Source organism: Nannospalax galili, unplaced genomic scaffold, assembly GCF_000622305.1.
Source record: "Nannospalax galili isolate Female #2095 unplaced genomic scaffold, S.galili_v1.0 scaffold161, whole genome shotgun sequence".
NCBI lineage: Eukaryota > Metazoa > Chordata > Mammalia > Rodentia > Spalacidae > Nannospalax > Nannospalax galili.
The window spans coordinates 2,196,246-2,217,335 of NW_008348586.1; the positions used below are offsets into that span (position 1 = coordinate 2,196,246).

At 41.4% G+C, this 21,090-nt stretch overlaps 1 protein-coding gene across 4 annotated transcripts in view; it reads right to left on the minus strand.

Moving 5' to 3' along the window:
• Positions 1–21,090, minus strand: part of Armh3 (armadillo like helical domain containing 3) — a 253,901-nt gene that overhangs the window by 87,871 nt on the left and 144,940 nt on the right. For all 4 annotated transcript variants that reach the window (XM_008845618.3, XM_029569626.1, XM_008845621.3 and 1 more), the window contains 3 exons: positions 16,344–16,426; positions 15,767–15,893; positions 5,853–5,928 (listed from right to left, as the gene is read on the minus strand). In XM_008845618.3, the coding sequence (XP_008843840.1) occupies positions 5,853–5,928; positions 15,767–15,893; positions 16,344–16,426 (286 nt within the window). The remainder of the gene's footprint in view (positions 1–5,852; positions 5,929–15,766; positions 15,894–16,343; positions 16,427–21,090) is intronic.

Below are 21,090 nucleotides of genomic sequence, written 5' to 3' on the forward strand. Positions count from 1 at the left end.
CTACTTGCAGTGAAATACCCACCATTTCTTTCTGTGAGCAGTTAGACAAGATTTTGAACTTGCACTAACAAAATGTTCATTAAGTAAAAGCATTAAGATGTTAACTTAGAAGGATTCATTAAGAACTTCAAATAACTTACCTTGAAACTTATTTGGTTAGATGAAGGTCAGGTACTTTAATCTAACAATTTTCTTTTTCCTCTTTTGACTAATTAGGTTAATAGTCAACAAGTATCATCTTAAAGTACAAGTCCTCCCTGGGATAGTCTGCCAAGCAATTAAGCAGTGACAGGAAATATTTAGCATAAAAGTCTCTAAACAGAATTCCCCAAATGTGTTTCTACCAGTTCTACACATGGCCCCTCAAAATAGTCTACCTTTGTGGATCATTAGATCTGTGGAGGAAACTGAAGCAACAATAACCAAGAGTGGAGCTATAAAGAACGCCAACAGTCTTATGGGGCGGAACAACCATAGGGCTCTGTTCATTGGTGACATCGGGTAGTCCAATAAAAATAGCAGTTCTAAACGGCTACATTTTAAGAATCTCACTATAAGGATCAAACAGGAAGAGACTTGTTTAAACACAAATAACTTTGACAATTAAAAACTAACACGACTAAGCTATGAAAGATAAGTGAAATTTATCTGACAGGAATATTTGTGGACGTACTTTAATTTCCACTGTCACAATCAAAGCTGCAAAGAACAGAAATGTCTATGGCCTTTCTTCTGCTGGGGAAGCACCAAGTAAGGGTTCATTAGATACACTGCATGCTAAGAGAGCCAAGACAGTTCTGCACTATCATCAGCTGGCTAAAGGACTCCCAGCTAATGGTGTCTGAAACTTTACCTGCAATTCAATCTTTCGCCAGGGAATTCCAAGAACATACGACAAAGATAAATGATAAGTGCTTGTTCACTCTACCTCAGAAATCCTTTCCATGTGTAGGATCAGCACAGATAATCTTTAGCAATGCCTGAAATAAATTATGCGCACCACCACGATTTTCCTACTAAGCCTTTACATCCTCTGCTTGTCAACCCAGTGGCCAGTAGTATCCTACAGTAACACTGGAAAACCCAAAGGTGGGATTTACTGACAATGGGCTCTTGTTTGCTCAATCATCCAAAGTCAACAGTGTCACAGATATCCAACACAAGCTCTAGGAGAAAAACAAAAGAGCAAAAAGCAGCCTGGTTACCTGGCTCCATGGCATGCAGACTACACAGGCATGCTATTTATTATTCCTCCCTCAGCTAAGAGAATACTGAATGTGAGAAAAGAAAACTCCCTTGACCACCCTCATTCAAAGCCATCAAAGCTCCACTTATAAGGAAAAGCACATCATTTTAATTTTTATAGAACAGAAAATAAAATGTACTTAGGAAGTATTAAGGAAGGCTCAAAATAATAGATCTAAAAAACAGTATGGCAAGGCTGGAGAGATGGCTCAGTGGTTAAGAGCACTGACTGCTCTTGCAGATGACCCAGGTTTAATTCCCAGCACCCACATGGCTGCTAACAATCATTGGTAGCTCCAATGCCCTGCCCTCTCTGACCTCTGTGGGCTTGCACGACACAGGTATACCTACCTACCTACATACAAGCAATACACTCAAACATATAAAATAAAAAATATTTTTTAAAATGTGGCATTCTTCAAATATGAAACACAGAATTAGCACATGATGCAGCAATTTCTCTCCAGGGCCTTATCAAAGAAGTGAAAGCAGGTAAACAGGGTCTTTTTCTTTTTTTTTTAAATCTTTACTTTTTTTTGAGACAGAGTCTCCCTATAGCCCCAGATGGTCTGGAACCTGCTATGTAGACCAGGCTGGTCTCAATCTCACAGAACTCCACATGCTTCTGACTCCCAAGTGGTAGGATTAAAGGCAGGTGCCACCACTGCCTGGTTTTTATTTATTATATTTTAAAAAATATTTTATTCATTTATTATTTATGTGTATAATTGTATTGCTTGTATATGTGTAAGTTCACACTGTGGTGCAATGCCTTTGGAGGTCAGAAGAGTGCGTTGGATCCCTTGGAACTGGAGTTACGTGCGGTTGTTAGCTGCTATATGGGCACTGGGAATTGAACCCAGATCCTCTGCAAAAGCAATCAGTGCTCTTAACTGCTAAGCCATCTCTCCAGCCTTTCTATTTTTTTAAAGATAGAGTCTTGCTATGTGTGCCAGGATGGCCTAGAATTCCTGATCCCTCTGCCCCAGCCTCTCAAGTGCTAAGATTACAGCTATGTACCAGCATACCTGATCTGAAAGCAAGATCACACACAGAGCCCATATTCACAGCAGCATTATGTTCAGCAACCAAAGGTAAAGGTAACTCAAGTACCATCAATAGATGAACAGATAAAATGTGGTATATAAATACAATGGATTATTATTATTTGGCCTAAGGAGGAAGGAAATTTTGACATGCTACAAGACGTATGAAATCTGAAGACAATATGCTGTATGAGAGGACTAGAATTCTACAGTTTCATCAGGAGCTCTAACACACGTATAATTTTTGCAACTGCAACAATGGTTGATATCACTATCACCCCCATTTTATAGATGGCAGAAAGAGGTTCAAAGAGGGTAATTTGTTCAAGATCATATAGGAAATGGTAATAGTAGTTTTAATAATTTAAACTTCATTTCATGCTTTTAAAAATATTTTTTTTAGAGAGAGTCTCACCTTATAGCCCTTTGAAAAAGACATAGACATACCTTTGTGAGCCTGAATTTCACTAGGGAGCCCAGGATGGCCTCAAACTTGAGGCAATCCTCCTGTCTCTACCTCTCAAATGCTGGGATTGCAGCTGAGTCATCATGCCTAATCTGCCATGCTTTTTACACACACAATTTGAGGCAATCCTCCTGTCTCTACCTCTCAAATGCTGGGATTGCAGCTGAGTCATCATCCCTAATCTGCCATGCTTTTTTCACACATTGTGCATGTGTGTGCACATGTTTGCTGCATGTGTGTGCGCATGTTCACTGCGTGTATGTGCGCATATGTGATTCATTTATAGTCTTCCAATCTTCACAAATGATTTGAAGGAGTCTGGGTAACATAAAACCACCACCAAGAAGTAAAATTAAAAGAATTTTCAAAATATGGGGCTGTTGCCTGGCGTAATGGTGCATGCCTTTAATTCTAGCACCCTGGAGGCAAATCATTTTGAGTTGGAGACCAGCATGGCCTACAAAGCGTGTTCTAGGTCATATGGGGCTACAGGGAAACCCTGTTTCAAAAAACAAAAGAAAACAAAAAATGGGTTTGGAGAGATGGCTCAGTATTTAGGGGCACTGGCTGCTCTTGCAGAGGACCTGGGTTGGTTCCCAGCACCCACCTGGTAGCTAACAACCGTCTGTAACTCCAGCTCCAAGGGATCTCACACCCTCTTCAGGTCTCCTAGGGCACAATGTGACACATGTACACTTACATACATGCAGGCAAAACATTCATACACAAAAATAAAAATACACTTAAAATTTAAAAAAAGAATGTTCAAAATAACAATAGAAGAACTTTAGCAATAAATCTTTGCTGTAAAAAGCTACACATTTCATATATCAATTTTAGCTCTGTGCTCATTGGCATTCAGAGGGAAAAAAAAGAGACTGATTGGCTATCTATACTTACATTCTCTCCAGGCAAGTCAGTCTAGTTTCTCCAGAGAATTTAACAGTGCTAAACTAGTAGGTTTTGCTGAAGGAGGCATACAGTTTGAAAGAAAGAGCTCCAGGTTATAGCTTTGGTCCACAACAAAACTGGGACTTTCCACACTATCTTTAAGACTCAGTTTCTTTGCTGGTAAAATGTATTACTTTGAGGCAGATGTGGTGGCACATACTAGTAATCCCAGCTCTTGGGTATTAGAAGCAGGAAGAGCAGGAGCTCAAGGTCATCCTTGGCTACATATTGAATTCAAACCAGCCTGTGCTATGAGATCCTGTCTCAAAAAAAGGTGGGGAGGGAGAAGAACATTTTAAGAGCATATAATATATTCTACAGGGTTTGAGGATGATAAGATTAGAGAACAGAGCACATAGGAGGATATACAATGTATGGCATTTAGTAAATAAAAAGAGATGTCAGAAAAAAGAAAGGGTAAAGGTATCATCAGTAGCTTTCTGAGGTCTGACCTCAATGCAATAAAGTTCAAATATATCTTTGCAGTAATCTCTTGAGGAAGCTGAATGGGTTTTTGCTTCTTTAGCCACATACTTAATTCATTAACAGTGAAAATGATGTGATTATTCTCTGCAGGAAGCTCAGTTAGAGAAGTGAAAATTAAAGGAGAGGCCTGACAGAGTCCTGGTGAAGACAAAGAAGTGGTCATGGTGACAAGCATCATCTTTTCAAGGCTCAGCCCAGTTCTTTTCAGCTATTCAGAAAAGGGAGAGAACGAAACTTAAATCAGCTGCCCGATGGCCCTTGGGAAGAATAAGAACAGCAGCCAAGTCAGAAACCAACAAAAGGAAAAGCAACAGAGGAGATAAAGCAAGCATAGAGGAACGTGATCAAGGAAACAGGCCCCAGATGAAAAGAGCTGCCTGGGAAGCCTGTGTAAATACATGAATAAATAAATATAACATAAATTATACCCATATGTACTTCATACTCCAGCCCACAACTTGATGCTTCCTTCAAGCACCCACATTTGTCATACTGCCCTTGGGTTACAAAGGGATATTTGGGAAAAGACAGTTTGTAACTCCTGATTCTTTTAGAAACTCACATTTATCATAAGGCCTCACCACAGGGTCTTGATTACTGCTAGGTACAGATATGCATTTATTGGTAAGATTTATAAAACTGTGTTTGCTTCAAAATGTCCCCAGGGACAGGTAATGCAGTCCAACCTTCACTGTAATATTGTTATCACAACTCACCCCATGCTCCCTAGTCCCAGCCCTCCAAACACACACATTTCAGTTTCCCTTTTATTCCCAGATGTCACAAACACAGTAGTAAATCACTGCAGAGATAAGGCATGGAGGAAGGGAGGGAGGGAGGGAAAGGGGGAAGATAGAAATAAATATCATACCCCAACTCTGTCACACATTACAATCTATATACCAAGTTGTAAATACACACTACTATTATTGGACTGTCTGGCAAGCCTTACATCTGGAGCTAAATCAATTTTCCCATCTGTTGGATTTGTCTCTTCTTTTCAACATTAACTTTTTGATTATTTGCAAAAAACAATTTAATAACTGTTGAGAAAAAGGAAAATCATGGGCATAAAGAGAGAAAACAGAAGAAAGTCAGATTTGGACTTCTAACATTGAAAGCACCTTCTCCTTTCCATTTCCTGCCCATTCACCCCTGTGAGAGCAGTGCTTCCTCAGGACCCTGATGAGTTCCACCTGACACATGTTCCCAGCACAGCATTCTGTAACTGTTTTGCTGTTTCATAAGGAACTTAAAATGACTTAGCCCCATGGGCTCCATTTGCTTGTGTTTACCACAACTAAAAGTGGCTACATATAGTAAAATGTGAAAGTTCTAGATATACATGAAGAATAATCTTCAGAGAAAGCTTTCAGGTGGCTTATACATACACACTTTGGCAGCTACGATGCCTGCAAAGGGTGTGAAACCATCTCTTGAAAGAAAATTCACAGAACAGCCAGCACTTTGAGCTATTTCAATATGACAAAATGAAAGTCTCATGTACTCCTGCTTTTCTTAATCAAATATGACAATTTCTTCCACTCCTACAGACACTGGGGCTTAAAATAGTGGTGCTCAGTGCATTCTCCTTAGAAAGGTGCAATAAACCTCAGGATGAGCCAAGGAACTCTGGAAGGGAAACTGTCATTCCTTACCTGATATTAACTAGTGCATGGGTCACCTTGCTAGCTGCTTCCTTCCACTGGCCAGCGTTGGTAGAAAGCCTAAGGACTGTGAAGGAGAGAACACAGATCTGTCAAGCTCCTGATATGAAATACAAATATAAGGAATGAAGACACACCTCAAAATAGCACTATTAGAAAACCAAAAAAGTCTGTGCCAATCATCTGTTTAAAAACATCCTCAACCTAGAAAAAGAAATAAGGGCTTATAGAAGTCTGTTCTCCAGGATTTTTTTCTCTAACTTTTCACTTTCCATCAAAATATTCACTATTCCTTCTCTGTCCTGGATTTTCCCTATGCCATCTCCTGCTAACCGGATTCCAAATCTTAGTTTTAACATTCATTTAAAGCCTCTACTAGGAGAACTGTAGCCTAGCTCAGGTGGTAAATTGTCACAAGAGCACAAAGATCTGAATTAGATCCCCAGAACCCTCTTAAAAAACACCTGAGGTGGTGGCACATACTTGTAATCCCAACACTGAAGAGGGGGAGAAGGACAGATCCTAGGGACTTGCTGGCCAGCAAACTAAGCTTTCTTGGCAAACCCCACTCAAAGAAAGATCCTATCTGAAAAGACGTGAACAGCTCCCATGAAGAATGACACCTGAGTTTGACCTTTGGTCTCCACATGCATGGACACAAACATGTGTATCCACATGAACACACATCCACAGACATCCACAGACATACATACACACACACACACACACACACACACACACACACACATACTGGGATGGTGATATGAGGGTAACCTGGATGCCATGTTTATCATTTCTCTAAGGCTAGAATTGAACTTGCTATGCAGACCAGGCTGGCCTCAAACTCATGGCAAACCTCCTGGCTGAGTTGGTGTCCCTTTATGCTCCATGTGTATCTTTCTGAACCTAAAGGCATACACTCAGTCAAACAGAAGAAATAACTTTTCCAGATAGAGAAGTGCTATGTTTCAATCAAGGAGTACCTGCTTTGCTCCTCTAGTTTACAGAGGAAACCTGAAAAATGAAAAGGAAGTGTTCCCTATCTGACCAAATTCTGTTTTCTAAACTCACTCACAAGAGGAGAGATTAAAGAAATACAAAAGTGAGAACATCCTCTACCCAGTATGATCTTCAGGGTCACACAAGTACAGTAACTGTGCCATTTAAAAAAGAGACAAAGCCAGGAGTAGTGGCACAAGCCTGTAATCCCAGCACTTGGGAGGCAGAGGAGGCATATATCTCTATGAGTTCAAGGTCAACCTGGTCTACTTAGTGAGCTCCAGGCCAGCTGGGGCTACAGGAAGATTCTGCTTCAAAAAGACCAAAAATAGATAATAAAAAAGGAACAAGGGGGCTGGAGAAATTGCTCAGTGGTTAAGAGCACTGACTGCTCTTGCAGAGGACCTGAAGAGCCAGAATGCACTGACTCCATTTTAGCTAGCTTCTTCAGACAAGCCCAGGCATGTTGTAAATTTCCAGTTGCAACCCCTGCCCCCCCCCGCCCCCACAGAAGCTATAGATCAAGGAAGCCCTGGACATGTAAAAACCTTATAAGGTATAAACAAAAACTTCTGATCCTAAAGATAACAGTCAGCACATTCCAATGCCCTGAAGACAGCCCCTACCAATCAAAACTTCCCCCGTACTCAGGGTATGGGGCCATCCAATCATTTTAAAAGATGCTTGGCGCATGTGGGTTTCTGTGGAGCTGTCCAATAAAAGCCCCTGCCTGCTATTGTTTGGGGCCAGACTCCATCTTTGGCTCCCGAAGTCTGTGCCCGGCTAGCCGCCATTTGGTGGCTTTTGCTCTAAATTCCCGAATAAATTTTTTGTACAATCTTCTTGGTGTCTGTGGGAATTATTCTCGATTCTCGGACCCTAGCAGACCCATGTTCAATTCCCAGCACCCACATGGCAGCTAACAACTGTTTGTAACTCCAGTTTCAGGGGATCCGACACTCTCTTCTGGTCTCCATGGGCATTGCATGGCATGGGTACACTCACACCCATGCAAGCAATACACTCATATATGTAAAATAAAAATAATAAAAAAATTTTTAAAGAGACAAAACACACAAGTTCTCCCTGAAAGAATAAATACAAGGTAGATGCTCAAATATGGTTTATTTTTGTCTTGTGTGTGCATGTGTGTAAGTGTATGCAGGTGTATGTGTCCACGCATTCACATGTGAGCCAGAGGTCGATATCAGCTGTCTTCCTCTATTACTGTGCACCTTACTTTTTAAATTGTTCTTTATTTTATTACTGTTTTAATTATTTGTACATGTATATCTCTGAGTGTGGGTTTGTGCACATGAAAGCAGTAGCCACAGAAGCTAGAAGGTGGCAGTGGATCCCTTAGGGCTGGAGGCTGTTGTAAGGTTCCCAACAAAGGTGCTGGGAACTGAACTCTGTGAGAGCAGTATGTACTTTTAACTGCTAAGCCATCTCTCTAGCCACCACCTTATTTTCTGAGACAAACTCTCTTACTAAACCCAGAGGTCATCAATTGGCTAGACTAGCTGGCCAGGAAAGTCCCCAAATCCTCCTATCCCTGCCTCCCCAGCATTGGGATTATAGGTACACATAGTCATGCTTAGCTTTTTATGTCGGTGTTTAGGATCTGAACTCAGGTCCTTATGCTTGTGCAGTGAGCACATTACCCACTGAGCCATCATCTCCCCAGCTGCCATAGATATGGTGTTTTTGTTTTGTTTTGTTTTTTTCCTTTTCTTTTTTGAGACAGGGTCTCCCTGTAGCCCCAGCTGGCCTGGAACTCATTATATAGACCAGGATGGCCTTGAACTCACAGAGATCTGCCTGCCTCTGCCTCCTGAGTGCTGGGATTAAAGGTGTGCACCACCATGCCTGACTCCAGATATGTTTTTAATAAAGGTCTATTTGAGAGGTGTTTACAGAGTGTCAGGTACTGAAGAAAGGTTAGATACAATATAGCACACAACACACAAGAAACACAGATTGAGGGAGAACAAGTGACTGAGATGGTTCACATTTTTTTTTCTTGTGGAGGGATATTATTAGCTTTGGAGGAGTTGTATTTGTATGAGTGAATTTCATGTGTGTGTGAGTGGGTGCCTGTAGAAGCCAGAAGAAGAAGCCTGATCCCCTGGAGCTAGAGTTATAGGCAGTTATGAGATGCCTGATGTAGATGCTAGGAGCAGAACTCTGGTCTGTGCAAGAGCAGCAAGTGCTTTTAACAACTGACCCATCTCTTTAGCCCCTTATTTTGTTTGAGTCTGGATCTCCCTGAGTTCCAGCTGGCCTTGAGCTCACTATGTATATCAATCTGGCCTTAATCACATAGAGATCCACCTTTCTCCACCTCTCGAGTGCTGAGATTAAAGACATGCACCACCACACCTGGTTTATTTTATTTTTTTTTAACTGTGTGTGTGCGTGCGTGTGCGTGTGTGTGTGTGTGTGTGTGTGTGTGTGTGTGTGTATGTACAAGAGTGAGGGTATCCATGGAGGCCAGAAGAGGATGTTGGATCTCCCAGAGCTGGAGATACAGGCAGTTGATATCCTGTCTCAAAAAAATCGTTTGTAAGATTTTAATATATATGTGTGTGTGTATATATATATATATATATGAAATATTATTAAGCATGGGAAATATATATATATACACACACATATATACAGACACACACACACACACACACACACACACACACACACACACATATAAAATTTCCCATGCCTTTTTTTTTTGTTTGATTGTTTTAAGACAAGGTCTCACGTAGCCCAAGCAGTCCTCAAATTCACTATGTGGATGAGGCTGGTTGAACTCTTTATCCTCCTGTCTCTGACTCCCAAGTTGTTGGACTCCCATGCTTTGTAGTATTGGTAATTATCTTTCCTTTGAAAAAAAATTTTTTAAATTTATTTTATGTGTATCTGTGTTTTGCATGCATGCATGTAACTTGCACCCATGTCATGCAGTGCCCGAGAAGGTGAGCAGAGGGTGTTGGATCCCCTGGAATTGGAGTTACAGACAGTTGTTAGCTGCCTTAGAGGTTCTGGGAATCAAACCCAGGTCCTCTGCAAAAGCAGCCACTTAGCCATCTCTTCAGCTCTTATCTTTCCATTTCTAAAATATTTTATTTATCTTGGGGGATGGAGAGATTGGTTACAAGTGAGTACTGCTTTTGCAAAGGACCTGAGTTCAGTGCTCAGCACCCACATAAGGTGGCTCACAACCACCTGAAATGCCAGTTACAGGCGATCCAAGCTCTCTTCTAGCCTCTGAGGTCACCTGCATTCATGTATACATACCCACACAAATACCCACACACATACACATAACTAAAAAAGAAAGAAAGAAAGAAAGAAAGAAAGAAAGAAGTGTCTCTACCAGCAAGAGTAGAAAGACCTGCTACAAATATCAAGCAAACTGTCAATGGGCAGGTTCCACACTAGTAACTCGGTCAAGATAACCTATGTTAAAAACACTTGTCTTAGTAACATAGCTTACTTCTTTGACAAAATATCTGACAAAAGAAACTTAAGGCAATCATGGTGGTGCATGCCTTTAATCCTAGCACTTGGGAGTAAAGGCAGGCAGATCTCTGTAAATTCAAGGCCAGCTTGGGAAGTTCTAGGCCAGTCAGGGCTACATAGTATTTAAAAAAAAAAAATTAGCTCAGCACGGTGGCACAAGCCTGTAGTCCCAGCACTTGGGAGGCAGAGGCAGGCAGATCTTTCTGAGTTCCAGATTAGCCTGGTCTACACAGTGAGTTTTGGGTCTGGGACTACAGGAAGATCCTATCTCAAAAAGAAGGTGGTATGCATATATTGCCTGCATGTAGGTAAGGGCACACTTGTGCAATGCCCATGGAGGACAGAAAAGGTTGTCAGATCCCCTGGTACGGGAGTTACAGACAGCTGTTAGCTGCCATGTGGGTTCTGAATTCGAACTTGGGTCTTCTGCAAGAACAGTTAGTGTTCTTAACCGCTGGGCTATCTCTCCAGCCCCATCTTCTCCTTTTTATACAATCAGGAACCCCAGCGTCAGATCCCCTGGAACTGGAGTTATGGACAGTTGTTAGCCACCATGTGGGTAACTAGGCACTGAACCTGGGTCCTCTGCAAGAGCAGCCAGTGCTGAGCCATCTCTCCAGCCCAACTTTCTCCTTTTTATCCAGTCAGGAACCCCAGCCCATGGAATGGCGCTGTCTACATTTAGGGTAGATCTTCCTCACTTTACCTAATCTAGAAAATTTCTCATAGACATGCCTAGAGATTTGTGTCATGGTGATTCTAAATTCCATCAAACTGACATCAAAGTTAATCATCACATTGCTCTTAGGGACAGAGATCTAGCTCAGTGGTACAACAATTAGCTAGCTAACTAACTAACCTTGGTAATGCCCTGGACTGAACCCCACCACTGCAAAAAGAAAAAAAAGTTGCTCTTAGCCAGATGTAACAGCAATGTAATCCCAGTATATGGAACATTAACACTGGAGAATTTTTAGTTAAAGGTCAGCCTGGTCTACATAGCAAGACCCTGTCTCAAAAAGAGGGGAGATGGGGAGCTGGAGATCTAGCTCAGTTGGTAGAGTGCTTGCCCAACACGCAAGAAGCTCTAGGTTTGATCCCCAACAACCCATAAATCTGTAATCACAGCACTCAGGAGGTGGAGGCAAGAAGATCAGAAATTCAAGATCATACTTAGCTTTACAGAAAATTCAAGGCTAGCCTAGACTACATGACACCATGTCTTGAGTGGATGGGTGTGGGGGGGTATTCTTTTTTTAAGGTTTATTTTATTAATTAATTTGTTTATGTGTGCATGTGTGAGCATGGGTACATGTAAGCAGGCTAAAAGAAAGCATCAGATCCCTGGGAGCTTAAGTTACAGGTGCTTTCAAGACCCTCCAACTTGTTATGTGGATGCTGGGAACTCTTGCTCCTCATGATTTCCTAGCAAGTACACTAACTGCTAAGCCATCTCTCTCCAGCTCCCAAATTTAATCTTGATATTCCTTCCTTCCCTCAAATGTTAAGGCAAAACCTTGAAAGGAATCAACTGATTTCACATAGCACACATTCCGACAATGCCCAATATTATATTAAGGACCATAACAAAATCCAACATCTACACCATAAAAATCATGTTTATACATAAAGCAGGAGAGAATTTAAGCAACAGAGCAGATTAATGGTATCTAAGGGTTGAGGGTAACCAGGGGAATGATTTCACAAGAACACAAGGGAAATTTGAGGGATAATAAAATTCTTTTCTAACTTAATTTTTGTGATAATTACACTAACATATGCATTTGTCAAAACCCAGAGGAGCTTTACATAAAAAAGCGTAAGTTCTACACTGGGAATGGTTGTACACATCTGCTATCTGAGGCACTAGGGAGACAGATCAGGGAGGACAGTCAAAAGTTCAGGTATGGTAGATATATATGCCTGCAGTCTCAGCATTGAAGAAGTGGAGACTCAGAAGCTCAAGGTCATCCTTGGTTACACTGTGAATTTGAAGCCTGCATGGGCTACATGAGACCTTATCTTATACTTAAATTTTTTTTTCCTACAAGACATTTTATTTTTTACTTTTTTTTTTTTTTTTTTTTTTTTTTTTTTTTTTTTTGGTCTTTTTGAGACAGGGTCTCTCTCTGTAGCCTCAGCTGTCCTGGATCTCACTGGATACATTTATTTCTTTCTTCTTTTCATTATATGCATGTGTATAGGTTCCTCCAGAAGTCAGAAGTGGGCATCAGATCCCCTATAGCTGGAGTTATAGGTAGTTATAATCTGCCTGATGTGGGTGCAAAGAACTGAACTTAGGTTCTTTGCAAGAGCAGTGCATGCTCTTAACTGCTGATCCATCTCTTCAGCGCCAGATATATACATATACATACATACACACACACACACACACACACAGAGTTGTTGTTATTGTTTTTGTGACAGGGTCTCCCTGTAGCCCCAGCTGGCCAGGAACTTGCTATATAGATCAGGCTGGCCTCAATCTCACAAAGATCCACCTGCCCCTACCGCCAAGATTAAAGGGATATGCTACCACATCTGGTGAGATATATTTCTTGAAGTGACAACTCATACTTTCTGTTTTAAGTCAAATTGACCTGATATTAAAACTCTTGCTCTGACAATGAGAGAGCAAAAACAAAGGAAAAACACCTGTGTCCTTGCAGACATTTTTGAGCTTAGGATCATGCTGTTCTGGACTTGTTCCTGAAATTCTTGTAAAGTATATTTTATTGTTGAAGGGAATTTAAATCAGAGTTTCCCGATACTTTCGGTTGAAAATGTCTTACTGATACAAGGCCCTACTCTCACTGTCTACGATATGATGGGAAAACAATACATGGCTCACTTAGCAGTCTTCCTCCACTTTCTAAGACCTAAAGTCCACTAGAAAAAAAAATATTTGCCTCTTATGCAACTCTCCCTTTCCAGTTTGCTTTGTTTCTATATATTCTTCCTCTTAGAATTTATTCTAAAATCTCTCTACTATTCTTCATTTATTGTCTTTATTACTATTGTGTGCGTGTGTGTGTGCGCACATGCATGCATTCAGGGTGCACATATGAAAGTCAGGGGCGAGTTTTTGGAAACTGGTGCTCTCCTTCCACTGTGGGTTATAGCAGTTGAATTCAGGTTGTCAGGAGCACAGCAAGGGTTTTTACCTAATTAGTCATCTTACTGACTTTTTTTTCTTTTTTGGGGGGGGCAGCTTTTTAAAACAGGATCTCCTTGTAGCCCCAGCTGTAGACCAGGCTGGCTTGAACTCACATAGATCCGCCTGCCTCTGCCTCCTGAGTGCTGGGATTAAAGGCATGTGCCAACACACCTAGCCTAAAGGTGTTTTTATAAAACACATTTTGTTCATTTATTTTGTGAATTTTAAGATACTTTTATTATTTTATGTGTATGCGTCTGTACCTCACATGGAGTCCAAAAGAAGGCATTGGATCCCCTGGAACTGGAGTTTTAGGTGGTGGTTAGCTGCTATGTGGATGCTGGGAACTGAACCAAGGTCCTCTACAAGAGCAGCCAGTGCTCTTAACCACTGAGCCATCTCTCCAGCCCCTGAATTTTAAGATTTTTAAAATTCAATTTTACTTTATGTGTATGAGTATTTTGCTTGCATGTATGTAAGTGCACCACATAAGTCGCTGGTGCCTTTGGGGGACAGAAATGGACATCGGATCCCCTGGACTAGAGTTAAAGACCAGAGTTAGCCACCATGTGGGTACTAGGAATCAAACCTGGGCCCTCTGGAAGAGCAGTAAGTGCTCTTATCCACTGAGCCATCTCTCCAGCCCTATGTTAATTTATCTTTTTAACCTTCTACTTTTCTCATGATATAGGAGTCTTAAGAAGAAGGTAGGGTTTGTTTGGGGTTTTTTTTTAGTTTTTTTTTTTGGTCTTTTTGAGACGGGGTCTCCCAGAAGCTAGAGTTTATACAAATAGTCACATGATGAGGGATAACACAAACTACCCTACAGTGACAGAAAGCAAATCAGTGATGTCCCCAAGGATGAGACATAGCAGTGACAAGTGGAGAGAAGGGCAGAGAAAGATTATAAAGGGATACAAGAGGGACGATGCAGCTCAGTTGATAGAGTACTTGCCTAGCATACAGAAAACTCTGGGTTTGATCACCAGCTATGAATAAACCAGGTGTGGTGGTAAATGCCAGCATGGTAATCACAGCACTCAGTTTGGGGGTAGAGGTAGAGGCAGGAAGATCAGAAGTTTAAGGCCATCCTTAGTTACAGTGACTTTGAGGCCAGCCCAGGATATGAGGCCTTGTCTCACAAAAACAAAAAGGGTAAAAAAGTAAATAAAGGGCTATAATGAAGCTTTTGGGAAGTAATGAATAGGTTCATTATCTTGATCACTGTGACAGCTCCACATACATTATGTCAAAACTTGTCCAAAGTTGTTATTTTAAACCTCAATCAAGCTAGTAAGCTGAGATTTTAAAAATAAGATGCTTTTGCTGAGTGGCTTTCTATTTCTGTGCGGTCTACAAAGATCTTTCATATCTTTCAAACTGTGTAGATAGGATTCACTAGAGCCTTTCTCCAAATTTGCAAGACTGTATGGCCTCTTTCATCAGTAGGTTATATTCACACAAATGCACACTAAACTTTCAGTAAGCCAATTTTCAAAACGATTTTTATCTGATGCCTACCTCTTTAATAAGTTATGCTAAAAATGTGTAAGTACACTAGACTTCTTAAAGTCCTCAAATTAGAGACACTCTTCTATTTGCTGCTATGATTCCTACCCCCTTTTTTTTCTTTTCTTTCTTGTGTGTGTGTGTGTGTGTGTGTGTGTGTGTGTGTGTATGCATGTTCATATGTGAGCAGATGTTCAGGGCGGGGCGGAGGTGAAGGACAGAGTACCTTAGATATCATTCCTCAGGAATGCTGTCCATCTCATTTTTAAGACAGAGTCAGAGTCTCTCTCTCTCTCTCTCTCTCTCTCTCTCTCTCTCTCTCTCTCTCTCTCCACATGCACGCACGCACGCATGCAAGGGTAACTACCCAGCCTTCTACTAAGATAAAATCTGAGTTCCTAAAGGTAAAAGGCCCACATAGAGGTAACTTCCAAATTTCTTTTCTTTCTTTTTTGGTCTTTTTGAGACAGGATCTCCTGGTGACTTGGAAATCACTATGTAGACCAGGCTGGCCTGCCTTGAACTCACAGAGATCTGCCTGCCTCTGCCTCCCAAGTGCTGGGATCAAATGCATGTGCCACCATGCCTGGCCAACTTCCGAATTTCTATGCCAAACAAAGGTACCAACCGATTAGAGAGTGTTTTGTAGTACTTTCCTCTTACTTGTCCCAAACTAGACAGAGGGCAGAGAAAGAGGAGTAAAAAGAAAAGAGCTTACCCATGGAGTAGAGGTTGTCAAAGCTCTGGTGCATTCGGATAATCTCATAGTAAAGTTCATCGTAGCTGCTGGGGGTTGGCAGGAATGTGTCACCATATGTGATAAACATATTAAATAGATTCACAATCTAAAAGAGAAGCAATAGCTCATAAACAGGCATCAGGCTAGGAAGATCCAAAAAGCATTACTAAGTGGTATGTTATAGTCATCTGTTACAGGTTTGTAAGAATGCATCTCTAACATCCTTGAGAAACCAGTACAGCCATGATGGAACCATTTACTAGCTGGAACATCTCTAGAAAACTTTTTTTTAACCAACACAGAGATCGCAGTAGTATTGTATAGTTTCTTGGTAGAACCAAGATAAGGATTCATACATAAAGATTTGGTGTACACCCATGCCATCAAGGTTTACCAAATACATACAAAAGAGTGAGCATCACCAGGATTAAGACTCCGATCCACAAGGAAAATACAGCCTGGTTCCATCTACAGCTCAGTTCTCAGACCCCAGTTCCTATTGCAAACAGTCTGTATGTGCCTGAGCATATGCTTCAGAAAAAGTTTTATTACTCACCATAAGGGCTAATGTAAAAATGTTGTGTTTGGCCAAAAGTACAGTTTCATTTGACATAAGGAACTTCAGCAAATTTATCAAGGCTTTGAAGAAAAAAAAAAGATATGGTATCAACAAATTATTCAAATCATAATCAATATAATCAATAAAAGTAAATGAGGGCCATCAAGATGGCTCAGTGGGTAGAGGTACTTGCCACCAAGACCGGCAATGTCACTTTGATTCCCAGGAACCACACGGTAGAAGGAGAGAACCAACATCCATAAGATGTCCTCTGACCTTCGAGCGCACACACACACACACACACACACACACACACACACACACGCGCGCGCAAACAAAACTTAAAATTTTTTTAAAAATCTAAACAATAAAATAAATAAAAGCAGAACAGCACTACAGAAATCCATAGGACTAAAAGTGAGTCTCAGCTAACAAGGACATGTGTGTTCATGTGTTATATATGGATGACATGAAAGTAGCAAAGGTAGTATGAGAGGAGAGGAAGAGGTCTACAGGGAAGGGGCAGGAGAATAAGAGAGGGTAATGGAATATATGTGACATGAAAGCAGGAGGGACAACTTAGGGGGAGGAGGAGCATCAGCAAGGGAAGAAGGAGGGAGGGCAGAGGGGAGAGTAAAAACAAAGTACAGAGCTGAGACATGGCTCAATTAAAAGCACTGCCTACTCTTCAGAGGACCAGGGTTCTGTTCCCAGCATCCACATGGCAGCTAACGACCTTCCATAACTCTAGTTCCAGAGGATCTGAGGCCCTCTTCTGGCTTCTATGGGCACTGCATAATATGAGTGCACTTAAATATATGCAGGCAAAATACTCATGCATACAATTTAAAAAAACTTTTGAAAAAGTATAATCTATGTATGTATGAAAATGTCACAATGATTGGGCTGGAGAGATGGCTCAGCGGTTAAGAGCACTGACTGCTCTTGCAGAGGATCCGGGTTTGATTCCCAGCACCCACATGGCAGCTACAAACTGTCCTTAACTCCAATTCCAGGGGAATCTGAAGCCCTCTTCTGACCTCCACAGCATTGCACAACATGGGTGCACTCACATACATGCAGGCAATACACTCATACACATAAAATAAAAATAATAAAATTAAAATAAAGAAAATGCCACAATGAAATACATTACTGTGTATGCTAACTAAAAATTTAATTTAAAAAAGACAGAAAAAAATGCCATACTTTTTTATGGGTTACAATGTGCTATTTCAATACACCAAGACAGAATGTACTGACCAAATTCAGGTAATTAGCATTTCCTTTTCCTTACCATTTCTTTATGTTTGGAGTCTCTGAACTTTTGAGCACCTCTCTTTGAGCTCATCCAAAGAAAACTATATATGTACACACATAAGTCATTGCAAAACACTGCCATTTCACTGTGCTATTTCACTGTACACCTGTTCTTTCTATCCAACTGAATTTTGGTGCCCATTAGCCAACAAGCCTTCCTCCCCCAATTTCTTACTTCTAGTGATCACTCTTCTACATCAAGATCAAAAATTTTAAACTTCCATGTCTGAAACAGAATATGGCATTTGTCTTTCTGTGTCTGGCTTATTTCACTTAACATACAACCTCTAATTCCATTTTACCTTCCATTTTGCTATAAATGACAGGATTTTTTTTTAAGGGCTGAATAATATATGCAATTGTGTATATACACAACTTTTTTTTTTTTTTTTTTTTTGGTATAAAGAACAGAAGATAGAATCTGGTTTCACAGCCAGCCTGGTCTCAAATTCATGATCCTCCTGAGTTCTGAGATTATAGGCATGTGCTACCATGCCTAGTTATACCATACACACACACACACACACACACACACACACACACAATTTTTTTTTATACAAGCTGGCCTACAATTTGCTATATAGCTGATGATGATGATGTTTGTGTTGGATGCTGGAGATTGAACCTAGAGCCAGGTACATTCTAAGTACATATTCACTCTACCTTAGAATGTGTCTCCAGCTGCCTGCCAGTTTTTTACCTATACCTCCAGTCCCTTCTCTTGCTCCCAGACTTTTCAGAAACATAATCTCATGCATCCTAGGCTATCCTCAAACTTATTTTGTGTAGAGGCTGGTCTTGAACTCCTGATCTTCTGCCTCCATCTAAGTACTAGAATTACCACACCTGGCTTCCTGCCCACTTTTAAATTGGGCTCTTCTTTTTCTTTTTTTAATATTTTATTATTTTTATTTTATGTGTATGAGTGCATTGCCTGCATGTATGTGAGTGTACCCGTGTCGTGCAATGCTGTGGAGGTCAGAAGAGGGATTCGGATTCCCCTGGAACTGGAGTTATGGATGGTTGGCAGCTGCCATGTGGGTGCTGGGAATTGAACCCAGGTTCTCTGCAAGAGCAGTCAGTACTCTTAACTACTGAGCCATCTCTCCAGCCCCCTAAATTGGACTCTTCTGTGCAGCCGCTGCCAGCTGCGGCCGACCCTCCACTCTTCCGGTGCTGGGTGCTGTATCCTGGCGCCACTCCTCTGCCCGCACAGACGCCACCTGTGACCGCTCTGTGTTCACGTGGTGCTGATGGCATGGGCACCGCCTCTGATTGCACAGAGGTCCTTCGCTCCTCGGTGCAGCCGCAAGTTGTGACCGCTCTTCTGGCCACTCGCCTGGTGCTGCCTCCGATCATCGCTTCTTCTGCCTGGTCCCGCACCCCAGGGCTGGTAAGGAGACTTTGTCAGCAGATCCGCATTCAGACACAGGAGATCAGGTTCTTGATGCAGATCCGGTTTATTGTAGAAGGGCACAAGCTTATATAGGGGTAGGGGTCTAATCAAGAAGTTACAACTCAAATCTTTGGCAGGGCTGTGTCCTATCATGACATCAGGAGCCAGACACCTCATTAGTGTAATGGGTTTCAGGTTACTTAGGTTCCGGTTTCCTTATGAGGCCTGGTTTCCTGGGAATCACGTTACCCAGGCTAAGTGCTGCAATTTGGAATCTCAAGGGTGGTGATTAGGGAGTGGTGAGCTCTAGGTATCAGTCTCATGATCTGCCAATGGGAGCAAATGTCACAAGGCGTTCCTTGTGGCTCCAGCAGTGGCAGTTGCCTCCAGCCTGCTGTATGGCCGTCAATAAGACTTTCACCCTAGGCTCAAGCCTGTCTTCCACACTTCTGTTGTCAAACTTTTAGTTATCTTTAAATTCAAAATATTAATCTTGTGTGCTAGGAGGTTTTAGTGATGGCTTAACAGTAGTATACTAATCTTGCAGAGGAATCCAATTTGGTTCAATAGCACCCACGTGGGAGGGCTCACAATAATTTGTAACTCCAGCTCCAGGGGGAACTGATGCCTTTGGCTGCCACCAACACCTGCATTTACATGCACATATACACATATATAATTTTAAAAATAATAAATCTTTTACCAGGTACAATGGCATATGCCTTTAATACCAGTTTTTTTTACAAAACAGATTAAAGACATGTACAAGGCCCTAGTTAAATCTCCAGCATACTCCCCACACCATTCCCCCACCCCAAAACACTGATAAGTTGCTATATTTAAGAAAAAGTGGGCCAGTATAGTGGCACACACCTATAATCTTAGCACTTGGGTGGTAAAGATAGGAGGAGTAGGAGTTCAAGACTAGCCTGGGCTACATGAGACCCTGTCTTTAAAAACCAAATAAAACAACAAAAAAGAGCAAGGCACTAATCTTCCCAAGTACAGGTCTACTTACCTTCCCATATAAGGTTTTAAAAAATCTACTTCCTTGACACTTTTTAAGGAGCAATTAAACTCAGAAATATGATGTTAAACTGACATCTCAGTGTTCCAAACTTACTCCCACATGATGATTTCTCCATCAAATGTTCTCAATTTGCAGGTAAAAAAAAAAAAAAAAGGGACCCTCAGACTGCTAGCAATATTGCCAACAAGTTTTAGCCACACGTTTCAGCCATCATTAAAAGGGCCATCTAACTATTCTAAATGGTCACCAGATGTGGCAGCTACACTACAGAACCTGCAGCTAGGATACTGCCCTGTGTGGGAAGACAGCACATGAAAAGATGAAAAAAAGGTACAGTGATGAACACTAGTAATCCCAGCTTCTAGGAGGCTAAGGAAGAGGCAGGAGGACCCAAAGTTTAGGCCTACTCAGATAATTTAGTGAGGCACCTTATCAAAAAAAATTTTTTTAGGGACTGGAGAGACAGTTCAGAGATTAAAAACACTTTGCAGAGGACCTGAGTTTGACTGCTAGCACCCACATAGCAGCTAACAACAGTCTGTAACTCCAGGGGATCTGAAGCTGTCTTCCCTGGCCTCTTCAGGCATTGCACACATGAGTGCACTTACACATATGCAGGTAAAACACATATACACATAAAATAAAAACGGTATTTTTGCAAGGGTCAGATGTGGTGATATATGTCTTTAATTGTGGCATTCAGGAGGCAGTAGTAGGTGGATCTCTGAGAGTTCAAAGGCAGCCTGGTCTTCACAGTGAGTTCCAGACCAGCCTGGACTACAGAGTGAGTTACAGATCAGCATGGGAGGCAGAGCAAGGCCATTCAGTCTCCACCCCCTCAAAAAAATCCTGGCAATGTAGCTCAATGGTAGAGTACTTACCTAATGTGTATGAATCCTGGGTTTAATCCTCAGTAACAAAAAAAAGAGAAAAAGTCTCAAAAATTTTGGGGGTATTTTTGAGACTGCTGTAGCCTGGTTCCCACCCCACACCACCAC